This window comes from Manis pentadactyla (assembly GCF_030020395.1).
Source record: "Manis pentadactyla isolate mManPen7 chromosome 15 unlocalized genomic scaffold, mManPen7.hap1 SUPER_15_unloc_1, whole genome shotgun sequence".
Lineage (NCBI taxonomy): Eukaryota > Metazoa > Chordata > Mammalia > Pholidota > Manidae > Manis > Manis pentadactyla.
In genome coordinates this window covers 1,072,143-1,092,880 of record NW_026644588.1, presented here as the reverse complement: position 1 = coordinate 1,092,880, position 20,738 = coordinate 1,072,143, and the positions used below count along the sequence as shown (strand labels likewise).

The 20,738-nt window shown below is 45.1% G+C and overlaps 1 protein-coding gene across 1 annotated transcript; it reads left to right on the top strand.

Annotated features, from left to right (window-relative positions):
* The first annotated feature begins 3,428 nt into the window (after positions 1-3,428).
* On the top strand, positions 3,429-10,103 carry LOC130682258 (zinc finger protein 530-like). Its single transcript, XM_057496523.1, has 4 exons — positions 3,429-5,177; positions 5,320-5,343; positions 6,987-7,113; positions 8,545-10,103. The coding sequence occupies exons 1-4, from the start codon at positions 5,160-5,162 to the stop codon at positions 9,918-9,920; spliced, it is 1,545 nt and encodes a 514-aa protein (XP_057352506.1). The 5' UTR covers positions 3,429-5,159; the 3' UTR covers positions 9,921-10,103.
* The last annotated feature ends 10,635 nt before the right edge of the window (positions 10,104-20,738 follow it).

Sequence of the window (20,738 nt, the reverse complement as noted above, 5' to 3'; positions counted from 1 at the left end):
TTCGGCAGTCCTGGTCTCCGTCTCCCTCCCGCTCTGCCTGCTCTTCTCCCGCCGGGAGCTGGGGGGAGGGGCGCTCGGCTCCCGCGGGGCCGGGGCTTGTATCTTACCCCCTTCGCGAGGCGCTGGGTTCTCTCAGGTGCGGATGTGGTCTGGATATTGTCCTGTGTCCTCTGGTCTTTATTCTAGGAAGGGTTGTCTTTGGTATATTTTCATAGATATATGTTGTTTTGGGAGGAGATTTCCGCTGTTCTACTAACGCCGCCATCTTCCGCCCCTTCCTCTGATTCTAGCTATTTCTTACAAGTGGGACCCTACCGCATCTATTCTTCTGTGTCTGGCTTGCACCTCTTAGCACAGTGTTTCAAGTTCCATCCATCTGTGATATACGTGAGAGCTTATTGCTTCTTATGGCTGAATAACAGTCCGGTGATTGGGCATGCCACATACTGTTTTTCTATTTATCTGTTGAGAGACACTTGGCTGTTTCCAATTTTTGGGTGTTCTGATTAATGCTGCTTTGAACATGTACAAGTGTGCACTTGAGTCCGATTTCAATTGGGGATTTATGCCCAGGAATGGAGTTGCTTCTTCAGATGACATATCCGTGGTAAATGTTTTCAGGAGCTGCTAAACCGTTCCATGCTGCTCCACTGCCTTTCACATTGGGGCGTTTGACATTCACAATAAAAACATATGAGGGTTACACCTTCTCCAAATCCTCAGCAATACCTGTCATTTTCCATTTTGAAAACGTCATCCTGGTAGATGTGGGTTGGTATCTCACTGTGGTTTTGAGTTGAATTTCACTGATGACTAGTGATGCTGACATCTCGAGTCACTCCCGGCTGCTGTTTCCCATGACCCCCTTGCTGTCTTCCCTGACCTTGCATCAGCGGACAAACAGGGACGGGCACCTGCTACACCGAAGGGAGCTCTCTGCGTCCACCACCTCTGTGAAGCTCCCTGGGTCTCCGGAAGCTCCCTGGCCCCTCTTCCCCACTGCACATCCCACTCAGGCTTGCAGCCCACATCTTCCCGCCTCACTCTCTTCCAACCCCCAGATGAGGTCAGGGAACCCGGCTTTCTTCCAGTCAGTGACTGCACATAGCAAAATTGATCTCCAGCAGGAAGCAGACACGTGCTATTTGAAACAGAGGGACCGGGTAGTATGACCAGAGTCTATCATTTGGGGGTCTCCCTCCCCTCTTATTCACCTGACACGATAATTTCTTGAACTCTAGAAATTCTCCTCCTGGAAGGGTCTCCCCGGCTTTAAATGCTTTTGTTTCTACCTTAAAGCAGGTTTGAGGGTTCAGCTGTACTCTGCACTTCCACGTACTCAGAGCCCGGGGCTGAATCTGAGGCTGGAATCCCTGCGTGGGCCCCAAAGGTCGTGGGATATGGGCACGGAAGCAGCCTCCGAAGTCTGCACGGGGACACCAGGGTGTTGGCTGAGAGCAGCTGTGCGAGGGCGGGGCGAGGCGGGTCTAGGGACGAGAGCGCACGTGTGGGGCGCCTGGAACGGGCTCCAGGTCGTGCAGGGGACACAGCGCGGCGGTACCAGAACCCGAACGGCCAGGGGGGCGCCCCTCCCTGAAGAGCCGGGTCCGGCCGTGGACGCCCCAGCGAGGCCTCACCGAGGGGTAGCAGGGCGCCCTCGGTTTGCTTTTCCATCGAACAATCGATTTAGGGATGGGACGAAAGCACCGGGTCCCACTGCTCCCCTTTCCCGAGGGACCCTGAATCGTTCCTGTCCTCCACGAGCCAACTGGCTTCGGGACAGCAGAGCCTCTGAGATCCGTGGCCGCGGGTGATGGTGGACAGCGCGTGCTCGGGACACGGAGGCCCCTGGGTTCCGGGAGCCGCGGCACCTCAACAGGGCTTCCATGGCGGCGCCGCGAGGCTGAATCCCCAGCCACTGCCCCCGAGCCCGCGGTGCCCTTCCCCGGCGAGGCGCCGAGCCACGCCTCTCCCCCCGGCCTCCAGGGGCGACCCGCCCGGAACCCAAGGCGCCTCGAGGTACGGCCCGCCGGGTTGCCAGCACGAACTCAGCCCGTGCGGCGCAGCGACCCAGGGAGCCCCGGGGGCCAGCTTCGCGCCCACCACATCCCGGCCAGCGTCCAACACACGGCCCGCGGCTACCCGAGGGCTCGGTGCCGCCGAAGGGTCCCCGTGTGCGTGTGAAGCTGCAGGCGTGAGCCCCCAGCCTGGAGGGCCCCGGTGCCGGCCCTTTGCCGCACACCTGCCGGGACAGCCTTGGGGCATCACGGGACAGCAGGAAGCCGCCTGGACAATATAGACAGCACGGAGGCGTCCTGGACCCCTTGGGGCAGGGTGGCTACCCGCTGCATTCTCTCCCAAGACCCGGACTTACCTTCATTCTAGGGCTCTAGGAGGCGTCCTCAGCTTCTTGTCCGTCTTACCTACTATAGTCTAGGTTGAATTTAGCACTTCTTTCCTATTTACTGTTTTCCTTAAATACTCTAAGACTTATAGGTTTGTCTTTCTTATATCCTAACTTGTCTCATGCACTTACAGTAGTGAGTGAAACTCACCGCTCATTGAATATTTATTAAAGAATTGAATAAACAGATCCACATCTATTTTATTTCTTTTTACTGTTACATCTACCTTACAAAGTCCTTTTTAACTACACCTACGAACATTATTCAATGCTTTCATAAATTTAAAAATATCAAATTTATGGAATATAATCCTGAGTGGCCAAATTTTCACCATAGCCATTGCTTACATAATCCCCTTTTCCTGGACTCCAGAATGTCCTGTTCAATTTTCTCTGAAATTTTTAACTTATTTTTTTATGCTTATGTTTTCCTAGAGCTCTCCAGCCACTATCTTTGAATTACTATGTAATCATTCTTAACAGCTGTCATTGATTTTCATTTCATACGTTTTTCTGAGATACAAACTCCCCAATACAGACATGATCTATCCCTGCAATTCAGTTGCCATGATTATCACTTCCCATCAAATGGTTGAGATCTTTTTGTTCCAAACCTTTATTTCACGGTTGCAGTGGTACACTTTGCACAGGCGAACACTATAGACACTGTCCTATTCCAACGTGGCATTTGATTAATGGGTCTTCTTTTAAAGAGTTGTCAGATTCCTCAAAGGAATGGAATGTATCTAAGGTTATGGAGTAAGAAATACTATAGAGATAAACCGTTGTTCCTCACTGAGTTGGACACAATCAGTGGCTATACCGGCAGGAACCAGGAACAGAGCTCCGCTTTTGTCTTCCTGCTTTAGAGCAGTCTACTATCCCTTACCTATCGTTTTTGTCCTATCCCAGTGTGGTGTCTTATTCTTTTGTTCTTTACTTAACATACTGAAATTCACAAAGCTGATTCTAACGTGTCGGGCTACACTGGAAGAGAGAGGAAAATAATAATTAGGTTCCAGCTGAGAGTGGGCACATTTTATATTTGAATGATTCCACGGAATGACATATGCTTTTGGCTCTATAATCATTGGCAGCAACTGAAATAATACGTTTAGACTCCGGAATCTTGCTAAACTTCAAAGTCTGAAATCACGTCTCTAAAACCTTGGGTCACCAGCTGCAGACACTTCTCAGAAATCTGAGAACTCCCGCCTTAAGGGGGAACCAAGTCATTCCCCTGGCCTTGGAGAATAGGAGCACGGCCTCCCAGCACCTCTTCCAGCGCCCTTTAACCCTGCAGGACCGGGTGAGGGTCGCAGTGCTTCCAGGCTTGTCGAACGGTTAGAACTACATTACCCAGAGGGGCCTGCGCTGGGCGCCGTCGTGGTGAGCCAATGAAAGCACAGGAATGGGAACGTCTGGGGCACGCCTAGCGCCAGAACAGGGTTTTCCTGCGTCCTCCCCGGAGGGGTCGTTTCGGCTGCGTCTGGGTCTGTGCGCTGGGTGACTGACGCTCTACCTCCGGGTCCGGCTTGAGAAGGTGCGAGAAGAGGCGCCGTCCCCGCCGCAGGGAGTCGAGTGTGAAGCCCGGAGACGTAGCCCGCGAGCCCCGCTGCAGAACCGGGATCGCGCGTGCTGCGCCCAGGTCGCCTCCTGTGCTCTGCGCCCGGAACAGCTGCTCCCACAGAGTCCGATGGCGGCGGCTGCACCGAGGGACCCGCCTCAGGTACCTGCCTGTCCCCGGGCCTCCCTCCCCACCCACCCACCCTCGGGCCACGAGTACGGGGCCCTGCTCACGACCCGCCGCCCATGCCCCAGGCCCTGTACGAAAGGCGCGCGTGGGCGGGGCCCCTGTTGTGAACGCGGGTGTGACGGCGCGTGGGGCCGGTTACGGGCGGGGGAACTCGAGAAATCTGGGATCAGTCATGCGTATTTAGGGGACAGAGAACTGAGAGGGAGTGGCGCCTGGAATGGCAGGCTAGCCTCTTAAGGCGGCTGGGAGCCACTGAGAGTGGTGAACAGAAAAGGCCCCAGCTGACCTAGTCTTCTGAAGGTTTATCAAAAGCCGCACAGAGGAACAGACTGGAAGGGGAAATAATAAGAGGCGCAGGGGTATTTAGTCCTTGTACAGTGACACACAGCTAATAAAAGTCAGCACTGAGGACCGAGACGCGGAGATAATGCAGACATCCAAGGTGAGCCCGGCTCCGGGCGTGGGCAAGGGAATAGGGAAGCCCGGAGCCCGTGGTGCGTTTCACGGTCACCCGTCTCTCAGAACTTCCCTCTTCACACAGATTATTACCAGTACAGCGGCACTTACGGACCCTGCAGCGTATTCCAGAACTTACTGGTCCTGATCCTGCTCTTGAACTCTGTAATTGTGGTGTCCTGGGACTCTTATCCTTCCAGGCCTTGGGCCTGGGGACCCTGAGCAGATCCTAATCTCAAGGTCCTCAGACAGGGTAGGAGTTTTATAGAGTGGTCCCTCTTGCTGACAGCCAGCGGAATGAGGTGTGGGGGAAGGATGCCCCAGGTACACATGCCTGTGTGCAGGTGCTTGTGGGGGAGACTGAGCCGGTTCGAAGGAACCTTCCCTTCCTTTCTCATATGAGCACAGAACCATGGGGCAGGACTCGTTACTGGGGTGGCTCCCTGAGAGCTTGGTGTGTGTTCTGCTGGTCTCGGGAATGCTTTGGAGCAGAGGAGGGAGGTGATCTGACCCAGCTCTTCCCAGGCTTCCTGTGGCTGCAGCATGGACAGCGGACAGCAGGTATGAGGAGAATGGCAGGAAGACCAGGGAGGAGGCTACTGCGGCAGTCCAGTGGGTGTGGATGCTCTGGGCCAGTTGGGGGGATTGGAAGTCGGAGAAAAGGTTGAATTCTGTATCATTCTTTTTTTTTCTGTCTTAGTAGATCTTGTATTTTCTCATTCAGAAGGTAAGAGAGACGTCAGGGATGACTAAGGTTTTTGGAAAAGTTCAATGACTGGACGGATGGAAGCTCCATCAGCTGGGACGTGGAAGCCTGTAGTACAATTAATTTTTGCTCAGGATATTAGTGATGATTTCACTGTGTTGAGTGTGTGAGATGTTTTGAGGAACAAATTAGTAGAGTGGGTAGCTGGCCACACAGGTATGAAAAATTGGAGGATAGTATGCGGACCAGGGTGGAGCGGTGTGTCCAAGCTCAGGCCACCTAAGCAAAATTCCTGGGAAGTCCAAGATCAAAGCACTGGGAGATGTGTTTCCCGGTGAGGGGCTCGCTTCCTGTCTTACAGATGTCTGCCTCCTCACCTTAGCCTCACACAGCCTCTCCTTGGTCCAGCACAGTGGAATGAGCAGAAGATGTCTTCCTTTGCTCCTAAGGGTCACACCCTTATGACCTAATCTAAACCTCAGTACCTCCCAGAGGCCCCACCTCCAAATAACTTCGTACTAGGAAGTAGGGCTTCAAAGTAGGCATTTTAGGGGGATGCATACATTCAATCCACAGCACTGTGGGTCACGTTTACTGGAATAATCCTGATGATGTTCATAGCAGACCAGGAAGTCTGAAGGTTGGGTCTCATGCTTGCGCATCTGGTGGAGGTGATAGACATGACAGACAGAGGAGAGAAGGGGCACTGGGAACTGCGTGGAAGAGAGGGTGATCTGGCAGGTGGCTGAGGCTTCTGAGCATTGCGCACTGCTGACACAGAGGTAGAGGTTTATATAGGAGTAATTGAGGCAAGATCACAGGTCAGTTATCCTGCTTATTCGTGGCTGGGGGAGATGGTGGGGGCTCAGCAGAATTTTGTTGTGTCACGAATTTGAGTCAGGCAGGAGGGTTAGTTAAGAAGCACAAATGGGCATCTGGAGAACTGAACCTGGGCTGCAAAGCCTCTGGGACTGGCTTTTGGAATGAGAGTGAGGAAGAGAGGAAGGCTGGGACTGGTGAGAAGTCAAGTGCAGTAAATGGGAAAAGGTCTTGGGTGTAAGAGATCCACAAGGGGTTCTGGGGGCCTTACGTCGAGGCGAGTAATAGAGCCATGGCAGGAAGCCTTTAGAGCAGGACACTGCACTGCCACAGCCAGGTGGACCATTGGCGATCTGGGGTGCTACCAGGTCCTGTTTGACGTAGGAGGGACAGGGCAGTGCCTTTGGTGCAGGGCAGGGAAGAGGCAGTAACCATGAGACAGACATTGGTAGAGTGATGTCCAGGCCGGGAGATGTGAACTGGTTGCCTCAGTACTCTGGCATTAAGGATATAAGGATGAAGTGTGAGCCCGCTCCATTGGCTCTTTCTGAGAGGCATGGCGTGGGAGACTGTAGGACTGCCTGGCCAGAGGGAGTATGTCCCTGCAGGCCGGGCCCAGAGCTTCAGTGCTGCCTGCCTGCCTGACTGTTGTTGCTGTAGTTGGACATGACATGGGAATGAAAGGGCCTAGAAGGAGAGTGCTTATCAGTGGTGCCAGGTCCTAATGTCTCCTCTGAGATGGGGAAATGAGAAGAAGGGTGAGCAGACTACAAATGAATGAGTGGGTGAACGTGGGGTCCTAGGAGAAAAGTTGATCATGGAGTGAACTGTCCCCATTATCGCAGGGCTCTGTGACCTTTGAGGACGTGGCCATTTACTTCTCCCAGGAGGAGTGGGGGCTCCTTGATGATACACAGCAGATCCTATACCATGACGTGATGCTGGAGATCTTTGCACTTACAACGTCCCTGGGTAAGGCCTTCATATTCCTCCCAGTCTCCTTAACTGGTCCCTCCCCATCTCAGAGGCAGCTCTGTCCTTTCCACAGGCAGACCATGGTCTGTGCTGACTTCTGCCACTCCCTTGGAATATGTGCTAAGGGTGCCAGCACAAAGCCTTGTGCACCCCTCAAACAGTCCTACCACCTGCAAGTTGCACAGCCGAGGATCTGGGAGTCCCAAGTCTGGCAGGCAGCCTAATGGATGTCCCCTAGCTTGCCTTCTCCCTGGCAAGGTGACTGTCCAGATCCCTGGAACCTTGTGCCCCATGTTCTGCCTCCTTTTTTTTTTTTTAAGTTGTCCTTTAATTGAGACATATAACATCGTATTAGTTTCAGGTGTACAACATAGCGATTCCATATTTGTATATATTGCACAATGCTCACCACAGTAAATCGTTAACATTCATCACTGTAGAGAGTTAAAAAAAATTTTTATTGGGATGAGAACTTAAAGGATTTCCTCCTGAATGAATGTGTTAGGAATTGCAAGCAATGTCCTGGTCACTGTGGGCTTTTCTTGAAAGACTGCTCTTTGAGATTTTACTGTAATGGGTCTTTCCTTTCTGTGCTCTGCTGATTCCAGAGTTGCTCTGGGTCTGTGCTGGCCACTCACCTGTGTTGTCTTTCCCTGAGGACTTGCTTCATTCAGGTCCCATGTAGTCACACAGCTGGAGGTGCAGGGCGAGCCCTGGTTACTTCACAGGGTGGACATGCCAAGATGGTGTCAGGAGGCCTGGACCTGGTGCGTGCCAGCTGAGGGAGGGCATGACATCATAGCTGTGTTCACATCATGCCAGGACCCTGCCATGTGTCCACCAGTGTTTTGGTGCAAGTGCCACTGGCCACATCACTTTCTTGTGCATAATTGACATTTTCATAATTTGTCCTTTGAACTGTGACTTCCAGTCCCTGCCCGTCCCCACGCTTCTGACCTCTGTGTATCACTTATCCAGTCTACTGTACAGTCTGCAGTTCTCCCACAGTGATCCACACACACAGTGTTGTATACACATGTTTTTAAGTAGTCCTTGAACACCATGTACTTAGTTCAGAGTGTATTTCCCTGTGCCTGGACACAGCCATCTTTCTGCATAGCATGGCCATGTCCCTGGCTGACAAGGTCCCTGCTGAAGGCTGTTGTTAGGCAGTGAGTCAGTCATCCTGCCTTTGCTCCCTGTGTGACACCCATATTTGTGTGCCCTGTATCCCAGAAGGTCTCCCTTATTCTGTGATCTGTAGAGGCCCTCTACTGCAAAGCGGCCCTCCCTTCAGATTGCTGCCCATGAAAACATTCCCATGGATTCGTTCTTTGATTTAAATGTATGTGTATGGCACACATTTTTGTTGACTTCTCCCTCCCACTGGTGTTAACCTTTACCGTATTAGCATTTCTCTGCCTTCAGATTGTTGGTGTGGAGCAAAGGATGAGGTAGCTTCTGAGCAGAGTGTTCCTGTAGAAGATGCCAGGACTTCCATGGCAGGTCCATTGACTGAGAAGACCCATCCTTGTGAGAAGTGTGTCCCAGTCTTGAAAGATATTTTACACCTGACTGAGCTCCAAGCAACATATCCTGGACAGAAACAATACTTGGGTGGGACACATAGAGGCTTATGGTTCAGTGCAAACCTTTGCCAGTACCAAAAGTGTGACAGTGGAGAGAAAATCTTCAAAGTACACATGGACAGGGCCTCACTTGTGACAAGCTGCAGATTCCATGTGTCGGGGAAGCCCTTCACTTGTGTGGAGTGTGCAAAGGACTTTTCAGCTCTATCAGGCCTTCTGCAGCACCAGGCCACTCCCAATGGTGAGAAGCCACATGGTAGCATCAAGCATAGGAAGTCCTTTAACAGTGGGAAAAGTTGTAACAAGTGGGTTGAATGCAGGAAAGTATTTAGGAACCCTCACACACTTCATCACCAGTGGGTCTGCACTGGAGATGGTCTCGATGAATGTAGCAACTGTGAAAAAGCCTTCCACTGCAAATACAAACTTATTCACCACCAGGAAGTTCACACTGGAGAAAGCCCTTATGAGTGTGGTGAATGTGGGAAATTCTTCCATCAGAAAAAGTCTCTCATTCAACACAGGAGAGTTCACACTGGGGAAAGGCCTTACGAGTGTGGTGAATGTGGGAAATTCTTCAGCCTCAAAACCTGCCTCACTCAACACAGGAGAGTTCACTCTGGAGAAAGGCCTTATGAGTGTGGTGAATGTGGGAAATTCTTTAGGTACAAAACCTCCCTCATTCGACACAGGACAGTTCACACTTTAGAAAGACCTTATGAGTGTGGTGAATGTGGAAAATTCTTTAGGCGCAAATCCTTCCTCACTGAACACAGGAGAGTTCACACTGGAGAAAGGCCTTATGAGTGTGGTGAATGTGGGAAATTCTTTAGCCGCAAAAACTGCCTCACTCAACACAGGAGAGTTCACACTGGAGAAAGGCCTTATGAGTGTGGTGAATGTGGAAAATTCTTTAGCTACAAAGCCTCCCTCATTCGACACAGGACACTTCATACTGGAGAAAGGCTTTGTAAGTGTTTTGAATGTGGCAACTCTTTCACTGAGAACTCTGTCCTTGTTCAACACCAAAGAATTCACAGTGGAGCAAGGACTTATGAGTGTGGTGCATGTGGGAAATCATTTAGCTACAAAGCCTGCCTCATTCGACACAGGGCAGTTCACAATGGAGAAAGGCCTTATCAATGCAATGAATGTGGTAAATCCTTTACCCAGAGTTCTGCCCTCCTTCAACACAGGAGAGCTCACTTGCAGTAAATGTGGGAAATCCTTGAACTGCAAATCTGACCTGTCAACACCAAAAATTCACACTGGGAAAGGCCTTAGATACTCAAAGAGAATTTGTTCTTTCCGGATTAAGTGTAACTGTTGGGGAAAAACCTGTGAGAAGCCATCCGTGTGGGATTTACATATAAAGTATAAAAGTCATATGAATATTTATATCTGACTTGATTTTTTATAGTTCATGATTCGTGGTCAAAACAGAAACAGTTTCTGTGATATGACTACCCTTGCATTGTTCCATATGTAAAAACTTGTTCGCTATGCTTCAGAAGATTGGAGACTGTTGAGAGTTGGATTTGATGATTGTGCATTGAGTTCCCTATACAGAACTTCATCAATGTTAACAACCATTTGATCAATAAATATCAGAGGTGCCCTCTCAGCACCACTCTTGTGCTGTTACGCCTTCAGTCCCCTTTCTGGTCCTTTCACGTCTTCAATAACTCATTACATCTCCTCCCTTATCTGTGGGTCAGAAGCAGGGAGGGACCAACAACTGGCGGCCAAACAGGGTCTGTTGAAACTCAGAGCGGGGACAGTTGAAACTCAGAGTGGGGACGCTCCGCACCCGACAACCCTTAAAGCGCACAGCGGGGAAAGCTCCAACGATCGTGGATCCCTTAAGGCTCCCAAGAAAATGCGTAGGGGCAGGATTGAGACGTCAGGGACCCTATAATGGGCCAAAATGAAACTGAAGCAGCTAAACTGGAGAATTGTTTAAAATTACTCCGTGCCCTCCTAAAAGCATCAGGAGTGAAAACTTCTAAAAAGGACTTTGCTCAACTTCATAAATATATTAGAAAATATTGTTACTAGTTTCCACCACAGGGGACCCTTAGACAAGCTGATTGGGATAATGTATTAAGAGACTTTAAAAAGGCTCACAGAAGGGGATGTTATCCCTGTGCCTGTCTGGTGTTTATGTGATCTGATCACTCGCCTTGCATCCTTTGCAAACGTCCCCCCCGTCTGAAACCAAGTCAGACACACACGAGTGTGAGAGAACTCTTGGATGATGTGGTGAAATCAAGTAAGCGATCTTCATCCCCACATTCGTCTAACTCCTCATCCTCCTCTTCCTCTTCTTCATAGACGGACGATGATATTTTTATTCGTTCCTCATGCAGCAGGAGTTGGTAAAGCCAAGTGGGAGGGTAATATAGATGCTTATCTGACACCCTTAGTAGCACCAGTTATTTAACTCCTTTTGGGCCAGGTGAGGATCCTGACTTTCCGCCAGGAGGGGTCAAAGCACTTTATACAGCTATTCCTTACAAGACATTGAAAGACTTTAAACAGGCTGTTTCCTCTTAGGGTACTAATTCTCCATATGTTGTGGTTCTCTTGGGGTTGGCAGAACAGGAAAGGATGATTCCTCACGATTGGGATTTATTGGCTCGTACTTGCCTAGACTCTTCTGAATTTTTACAATTTAAAACGTGGTGGTAAAAAAAAAAAAAAAAAAAAAAACGTGGTGGTATGAGCACAGGCTTGGAGAAATCAGCATGCCGATCCTACAGTTCTTACTACTGCTGAACAACCAGCAGGACAAGGAGACTGGCTGCAGATAGAAAGACAAGCTGGGTACGATGACACGGCAGTAGCACAAGTACGTCTGTGTTGCCTAAAAGCCTAGGGAAAAATACAAGCAGCTGGAAAGCCTGCCTTACCATTTAGTAAAATTAAACAGGGCTCTTCAGCCTATACGGGATAAATGGCATCAGCTTATATCATTCATTATATGGATGATATTCTCATAGTCCTACCTAAACATTTATCTCTCAACACTATTCTGAGTGAAACAAACTGGATTAAAACAATGGCGATTACAAATAATCCCAGATAGAATACAAATACAATACCCAATGAATTATTTGGGGAATAAAATTCAGGAAAATTCAATAATCCCTCAAAAAATTCAAATAAGGAGAGATCATCTTAAAACTTTAAATGATTATCAAAAGCTCTTAGGAGATATCAATTGTATCTGACCATTATTAGGAATTCCTACTTATAAATAACAACATCTTTTCAATTCCTTAAAAGGACCCCCAGATCTTAGTAGTCCTAGAGACTTAACCTCAAAAGCTGAGGAAGAACTCAAGTGGATAGAACAACACACTCAAAAGGCTCGATTATCAAAAATTGACTTATACAAACCCTTACTCTTATTCATTTACTCCCCATTCTCCCACAGGATTGCTCTGTCAATGTGACGGTTGGTTAAAATGGATGTTTTTGCAGTATCAAACTAAACCCCCCTTACAACCTTACATTGACAAAGTAGCCTCCATTATCCTGAAAGGACGACAGAGACTAAGACAGATGACTGGTCAAGACCCTCACTCCATTATTCTTCCATTACCTAAACAAAATATTATGCAAACATTTCAAAAAAATACTCATTGGCAAATTGCACTTTCTGACTTTTTAGGAAATATTGACTGTCATTACCCTAAGAATAAATTATTTTCCTTGTTTCAGCGTCATCAATGGATCCTTCCTCAAAACACTTCTCCTAATCCATTATTAAGTACTGTTACCTGCTTTACAGATGGTACAAAATCTTTTAAAGCAGCCTATACAACTTGTTCTGGTTTGTGAAAACCTTCAAACGTCTTTCACTTGTGCCCAGCAAAATGAGTTCTTTGCTGTATTGGAAGCTCTGCGAGATTTTCCAGGTCCTCTTAACACTGTCACTGGCTCCGCTTCTGCTGCCTTTCCGTTCCTCTATTAGAAGCCGTGACATTGGGCACCGTACAGTCTCCTACTAACACTTTATTTTCTCAATTACAGGCATGTATCCATCAACGTCTACATCCTTTTTCATCACTCATACATGATCACATTCTAATTTACCAGGTCCTTTATCATACTGTAATGATAAAGTAGACAGGCTTGTTTCTTTAGTTAATTACTCAGCAGCTCAACGCTATCACGACCTGACTCACGCTCCCTCCTTTAACTTACAGAGACGTTTTTCGATCTCTGAATCTGAAGCTCAAAATAGCTTGAATTCTTGGCCAATCTGTTCTCAAATTAATTCTCACAAGTTGGAACAGTTCCCAGGGGAACACATCCTAATGCCCTATGGCAAATGGATGTTCCTATTGTTCCTGAATTTTGGAACTCTTAAAAAAATTCATGGTTCCATTTACACTTATTCTTCTGCTTCATGGGACATCGCTTTAACAGGCAAACGATCTCATCATGTTATTACTCATCTTTTACAAGCATTTGCAGTACTAGACGTTCCTGCCACCATAAAAACTGACAACACTCCAGTTTACCTCTCCTCTGTGCTAAAGAAATTTTTTCAGCTATATATATCTGCGGATCAGAAGCAGGGACCGACATACCTCCTTGAATCTTATATCTGGATACCACACACTTGAGTATCTCCATAAATTTCAATGATGTAAGCAGAATCACAGAACTCAAGAATGGACTAACAGGTACCAAAGGGAAAGGGACTGGGGAGGATGGGTGGGTAGGGAGGGATAAGGGGGGGAGAAGTAGGGGGGTATTAAGATTAGCATCCATAGCGGGGTGGGAGAAAGGGGAGGGCTGTACAACACAGAGAAGACAAGTAGTGATTCTACAACAGGTTGCTACGCTGATGGACAGTGACTGTAAAGGAGTATATAGGGGGGACATGGTATAGGGGAGAGCCTAGTAAACAAAGTATTCGTCATGTAAGTGTAGATTAATGATTAAAAAAAAAATGCAGTTCCTATGTGGTGACCTCTAATGAGTTCTACACAATGATATAAAGGACATATAAAAGTGTAGGCAAAGGGTCTGTTTGTGTTTATACAGAGGATCAAAGCCTAATTTGGCTACCCCGAAAATGAACTAAGATACGATATGAAAGAGAACTTCCAACATCAGCACTCTCGGGAAGACTCATGCCAGAAGATGATCATCAAAAAACCCCAACAAAGATCCACGCACTGCTACAGCTGTAGATGCACTCATCCCACCAGCTCCTGGACTTGCCATGGGAATGAAGGAGATATCTAAGCTGGCCTGTGCATACAGTAAAACAACAAATTTGACTGGATCTATACTGTTGGAACTCAACCAAGAATTAGGAGAAGTGCAAATTGTAGCGCTCCAAAATCTTACAACTACAGACTATTTACTGTTAAAAGAACATATGGGATGTGAACAGTGCCCAGGAATGGGTTGTTTTAATTTGTCTGATTTTTCTCAAACTATTCAAATTCAGTTAGATAATAACCATCATATCATTGATAAGTTTTCACAAATGCCTAGGGTGCCTAACTGGTTTTCTTGGTTTCACTGGAGATGGCTGGTAATTACAGGTATGCTTTGGTTATGTAACTATACTCCTATTATGTTAATGTGTGTGCGCAATTTAAGTAGTAGCTTAAAATCTATACATGCTGAAGTTACTCTACAAGAAGATATGTCAAAGAAATAATCAATCTTCCCATGTTTTCTCCCGCCTGCTACTTCTATAGCTTTTCTTCTTCCTTCCTAATTACAACGAATTCTTAAATAGAATTCGTGCCTCATATCAAATTTACCGAGTATCATAACTCCTCCAAGTGGTAAAAATACCTCAAGACAAATGCTGGGCATAGAAGCCACAGGGCAAAAATATGCAAAGAAATAAAAAGCTAACCATTTCAAACAATAAGGCTTCTCTCTCCCTTACCAACTTCACATTTCCCTGTATGGCCCCGGAAGATGACTGGTTAGCCAGAGACGGGTAAGATTCCTCAAGGGAGGAACAACCTAAGACAGGCACAGTCGCAGGGGGGTCATCAGGTGAGAAATTGGGGATCAACAGAGGTGAGGCTTAGAACCTCACCCTCCCTGTTCTGAGAGAAATCTTCTGCATATGTGGATGTTTTATTGCCCTTGTCTAGCTTGGATTAACACATAGTCTACAGGCACACACCTGATCATCTACATTTGCTCTCTTACAACACTAAACTATGTTTTCTACCTTTATGTTGTATCTACCTACCACTTCAGCATTTTATTGAAAATAATAAAGAGAGAAATGTGGTATCCACATATAAATCAAGTATAAAAATCAAATGTGTATTCATATTTGAACTGACTGTTTATAGTTCACAATGCATGAGCAAAACCATAAGTTTCTGTGATGACTGCCCTTGTACTGTTCACCATGTAACTTAGTCACTATGTAAGAATTTGTTCTCCATGTAAGAACTTGTTCGTTATGCTTCAGAAGATTGGAGACTGATGAAAATTAGGCTTGGGGTGGATTAATGATTCTGCATTGAGCATTGACTCCCCTATACAGAATTTTATTGTTGTTAACAACCATTTGATCAATAAATATGAGAGATGCCCTAACAACAACAACCAAAAAAAAAGTACACACTTCCAATTGTAAAATAAATAAGTAACCGGGATGTAATGTATAGCATAAGGAATATAGTCAAAATATTGTAACAACTTGGTATGGTGATAGCTGGTACCTAGAATTATCATGTATATAAATGTTGAATCACTGTATTGTACACCTGAAACTGATGTAATGTAATACTGTGTGTCAACTACCCTTCAATAAAAAATAATTATCTAAAAAAAAAAAAAAAAAATTTCAATGATGTAGGGAGCATGTGTAACCAACCCAGGGTCTTTGCCAGGTTTATACTGCTAGTTTCTGTGACAGAAGCTGTTTTAGCTCTACTACCTGGCAGGTCCACACACTATGTGTTAGTCACCGTCCTAGTGTGCTCAGCAAAGCTGACCTTTGTGCCCTCCCAATGGTTGGAGGAAGTCATGGGAATCCTGAGCTCTTGTGGGGTCTTGTCCTTTCTCTCTGACAAGTTAGGGCAGGGACTTGACCCTGTGTTACCGCTGAGAACACTGTCTGGGTTCTGCTGGCGGCTTGCAGAAAAGCACTGACTCTCAGAGCACAGGTGTCTCAGGTAGTGCTTGTGATGGGGTTTTCCATCTTCCAAGTCACCAAACCAGAAACTGCCTGTTACACATTACATTGCTTTGTGGAATAATGGTCTTTGGGCACTTTTAATCCTCGAAATTCTCTAAGCTGTGTGGGGTAATTTGAAAAAGTATTAACACTGCCAACCTGAACAATAAACAGCTTTCATGGGTTCCAAATGTTGGGTGCCTCAGAAGGGACAGTATGATGGCCAAATATGGAGGGCTCCAGGTTTTACTTAGTTTGTGTCACTACCAAGGCCTCCTAGGGAAGACTGCACTGTGGTCTTAATTTTTTGCCTGTTGCCAGAGGCCTGTGACCTCAGAGGTCACCCTGAAGAAGGGGCAGTTGTGAAAACCTCCTGTGCTTCTGGAGATTGAAAAGGCAATCTTTTCTATTCTTGCTGAAGTTGCTATTATCTACTTTTTGTGTACACTCAATACAAAAATGCCAAAATGTAAGTGTAAATTTGGTGATGAACTTCCAGAAGAGTAAATAATTAAATGTGGTAAGAATCCTTTTCAAGGTCTTTGTGTGACATGCAACTATTCATTTAATGTTGAAAATGACAGGACAGATGTAGATCAACATAAACAATTAAGCATGAGAGATGTATAATTTCCTCAACTAGTATCAAAGCAAGTGAAAACTAATTTTTAAAGAGAAATTTAGATTAAGGAGGTAAAATACTATTAGGAGAGGTTGCAGGAAACTTCCACACTGTCTATGATCAATCAGCTCATACTTCTGTTGAGCCTCTGTCTCTCTGATCAACATTCAATGGACACATGAACAAAATAAACTGGAAGTGGCAACTGTAGAAGCCATGTTACAATCTATCGTGGAAGTCCCACTGAGATATGGTCTGCATTGCCTGTCACCACAGACCCCAGCCTCCGCCAGGTGTGGTACCCACAGAAGTCCCTTGTACCTTGCTGTTAAGGGCAAGTCAAGTGCACAAAGATGTGGCACTCAGCACTTGTCTAAACTATGCTTAGTGTTGAGTTTCATGGCTTTTCATTCTCAGTTTGATACCTGTTTTGTTATTGGTTCCTAGATATTTGGGATCCTTGGGGGATCAGGCTACTCATTTTCATACATTTTGGCTGTCTTATGAGTTACTGTTTCTCTGAGCTGTCTTAAAGTGTTCTTTGCCATCAGTGGAATCATGGGGTAAAACACAGGTACTGCCCTGTAAGCCTGTTGCTCAAGCTAGCCTCACAGACCAGCGGGTTTGCAGTTCTCACTCTACTGGCAACTATGGGGACAAACTTGCTCTTGAGAAGCTGAAGGCCTTTCCTCTCAGATCAGGAAGAAGATAAACATGCTCACTCATCACTTTTATTCAATACAGAATTGGAAGACCTAGCCAGAGCAATTAGTCAAGAAAAAGAAATTAATGGCATACAAATTGGAAAGAAAAGAGTAAAATGGTCACTTTTTGCAGATGACATGACACTATATAGAAAATCCAGAAGACTCCACACAAAAATGGTTAGAACTGAGGTAATTTGCCTCCCACAAAACACCTCTACACGGTATGTTAGAGGAACTCCTATAGATGGGAGTGCTCCTAAAAGAGCACAGATGTAAACACCCAACATATGAAAAATGGAGGAGAAGGAATAAGAAGGGAGAGAAATAAAGAAGGATCAGACAGTGATTATAATAGCTCAATAAGTGAGCTAAGTTAGGCAGTAAGATACTAAAGAAGCTAACCTTGAACCTTTGGTAACCACGAATCCAAAGCCTGCAATGGCAATGAGTACATATCTTTCAATAGTCACCCTAAATGTAAATGGACTGAATGCACAAATCAAAAGACACAGAGTAACAGAATGGATAAAAAAGCAAGTCCCATCTATATGCTGCTTACAAGAGACTCACCTCAAACCCAAAAACATACGCAGACTAAAAGTCAAGGGATGGGAAATGATATTTCATGCAAACAACAGGGACAAAAAGCAGGTGTTGCAGTACGAGTATCAGACAAAATAGACTTCAAAACAAAGAAAGTAACAAGAGTTAAAGAAGGACATCATAATGATAAAGGGCTCCATCCAACAAGAGGATATAACCATTATAAATATATACGCAATCAACACAGGAGCACCAACATTTGTGAAAGAAATACTACCAGAATTAAAGGAGGAAATAGAATGCAATGCATTCATTTTGGGAGACTTCAACACACCACTAACTCCAAAGGATACATCCACCAGACAAAAAATAAGTAAGGACACAGAGCCACTGAACAACACACTAGAACAGGTGGACCTAATAGACATCTACAGCACTCTACATCCAAAAGCAACAGGATGAACATTCTTCTCAAGTACACATGGAACATTCTCCAGAACAGACCACATACTAGGTCACAAGGAGAGTCCAGTAAGTTCAAAAAGATTGAAATCCTACCAACCAACTTCTCAGACCACAAAGGTATAAAATTAGAAATTGTACAAACAAAGCAAAAAGGCTCATAAACGCATGGAGTCTTAACAACATGCTCCTAAATAATCAATGGATCAACGACCAAATTAAAATAGAGATCAGGCAATATATAGAAACAAATGACAACAACAACACAAAGCCCCAACTTCTGTGGGACGCAGTCAAAGCAGTCTTTAGAGGAAAGTATATAGCAATCCAGGCATATTTAAAGAAGAAAGAACAATCCCAAATGAATAGTCTAACATCACAATTCTTGAAATTGGAAATAGAAGAACAAATGAGGACTAAAGTCTGCAGAAGGAGGGATGTAATAAACATGAGGGAAGAAATAAATAAAATTGGGGAGAAGAAAACAGTAGGAAAAAATCAATGAAACCAAGAACTACTTCTTTTAGGAAATAAACAAAATACATAAGCCTCTAACCAGACTAATTAAGAGAAAAAGAGAACCAACACACATCAACAGAATCAGAAACGAGAGAGGAAAAATCACTATTTACCCCACAGAAATACAAAGAATTATTAGAGAATACTATGAAAACCTATATGCTAACAAGCTGGAAAACCTAGAATAAATGGACCACTTCCTAGAAAAATACAACCTTCCGAGACTGGCCCAGAAAGATACAGAAAATCTAAACAGACCAATTACAAGCAACGAAATTAAAGTAGTAATCAAAAAAGTACCAAACAACAAAACACCTGCGCCAAATGGATTTACCTCAGAATTTTATCAGACCTACAGAGAAGACATAATACCCATCCTCCTTAAAGCTTTTGAAAAAACAGAAGAGCAGGGAATACTCCTAAATTCATTCCAGGAAGCCAACATCACCCTAATATCAAAAATAGGAAACACCCCACCAAAAAAGAAAACTACAGACCAGAAAAAAGAAAAAACTACAGACCACACCAAAAAAGAAAAAAACTTTTGCATCTACAAATACTGAACAAAAATTCTGCAAAATTTTGCAAATTTACTGTAGATGCAAAAATACTGAACAAAATATTCGCAAACCGAATTCAAAAATATATCGAAAGAATCATACACCATGACCAAGTGGGATTCATCCCAGGGACGAAAGGATGGTACAACATTCGAAAATCCGTCAGCGTCATCCACCACATCAACAAAAAGAAGGAAAAAAACCACATGATCATCTCCATAGATGCTGAAGAAGCATTCAACAAAATTCAACATCCATTCATGATAAAAACTCTCAACAAAGTGGGCATAGAGGGCAACTACCACAACATAATAAAGGCCATATATGAGAAACCCACAGCTAACATCATACTGAACAGCAAGAAGCTGAAAGCTTTTCCTATGAGATCAGGAACAAGACAGGGATGCCCACTCTCTCCACTGTTATTCAACATAGTACTGGAGGTTCTAGCCACAGCAATTAGACAAAACAAAGAAATACAAGCAATCCAGATTGGGAAAGAGGTAGTTAAACTGTCACTATTTACAGATGACATGATATTGTACATAAAAAACCCTGAAGACACCACTCCAAAACTACTAGAACTGATATTGTAATTCAGCAAAGTTGCAGGAGACAAAATTAATACACAGAAATCTGTGGCTTTCCTATACAGTAACAATGAACTAATAGAAAGAGAAATCAGGACAACAATTCCATTCACAATAGCATCAAAAAAAAAAAAAACCTAGGAATAAACTTAACCAAGGAAGTGAAAGACATATACCGTGAAAACGATAAGACACTCTTAACAGAAATTAAAGAGGTCACTAACAAATGGAAACTCATCCAATGCTCCTGGCTAGGAAGAATTAATATCGGCAAAATGACCATCCTGCCAAAAACAATATACACATTCGATGCAATACGTATGAAATTACCAACAGCAATCTTCAACGAACTGGAACAAATAGTTCAAAAATTCATATGGAAACACCAAAGATGCCGAATAGCCAAAGCAATACTGAGAAGGAAGAATAAATTGGGGGGGATCTCACTCCCTAACTTCAAGGTCTACTACAAAGCCACAGTAATCAAGACAATTTGGTACTGGCACAAGAGCAGAGGCACAGACCACTGGAACAGAATAGAGACTGTAAGCATTAACCCAAACATATATGGTCAATTAATATATGATAAAGGAGCCATGGACATACAATGGGGAAATGACAGTCTCTTCAACAGATGGTGCTGGCAAAACTGGACAGCTACATGTAAGAGAATGAAACTGGATCACTGCCTAACCCCATACACAGAAGTAAATTCAAAATGGATCAAAGACTTGAACGTAAGTCATGAAACCATAAAACTCTTAGGAAAAAACACAGGCAAAAATCTCTTAGACATAAACATGAGTGTCCTCTTCTTGAACATACCTCCATAGGGAAGGGAAACAAAAGT

Coding starts and splice junctions, on each gene's coding strand:
- LOC130682258 (XM_057496523.1), top strand. Junction 5,344..6,986: donor TGTATTTTCTCATTCAGAAG/GTAAGAGAGACG, acceptor CCATTATCGCAG/GGCTCTGTGACCTTTGAGGA. Junction 7,114..8,544: donor TGCACTTACAACGTCCCTGG/GTAAGGCCTTCA, acceptor CTCTGCCTTCAG/ATTGTTGGTGTGGAGCAAAG.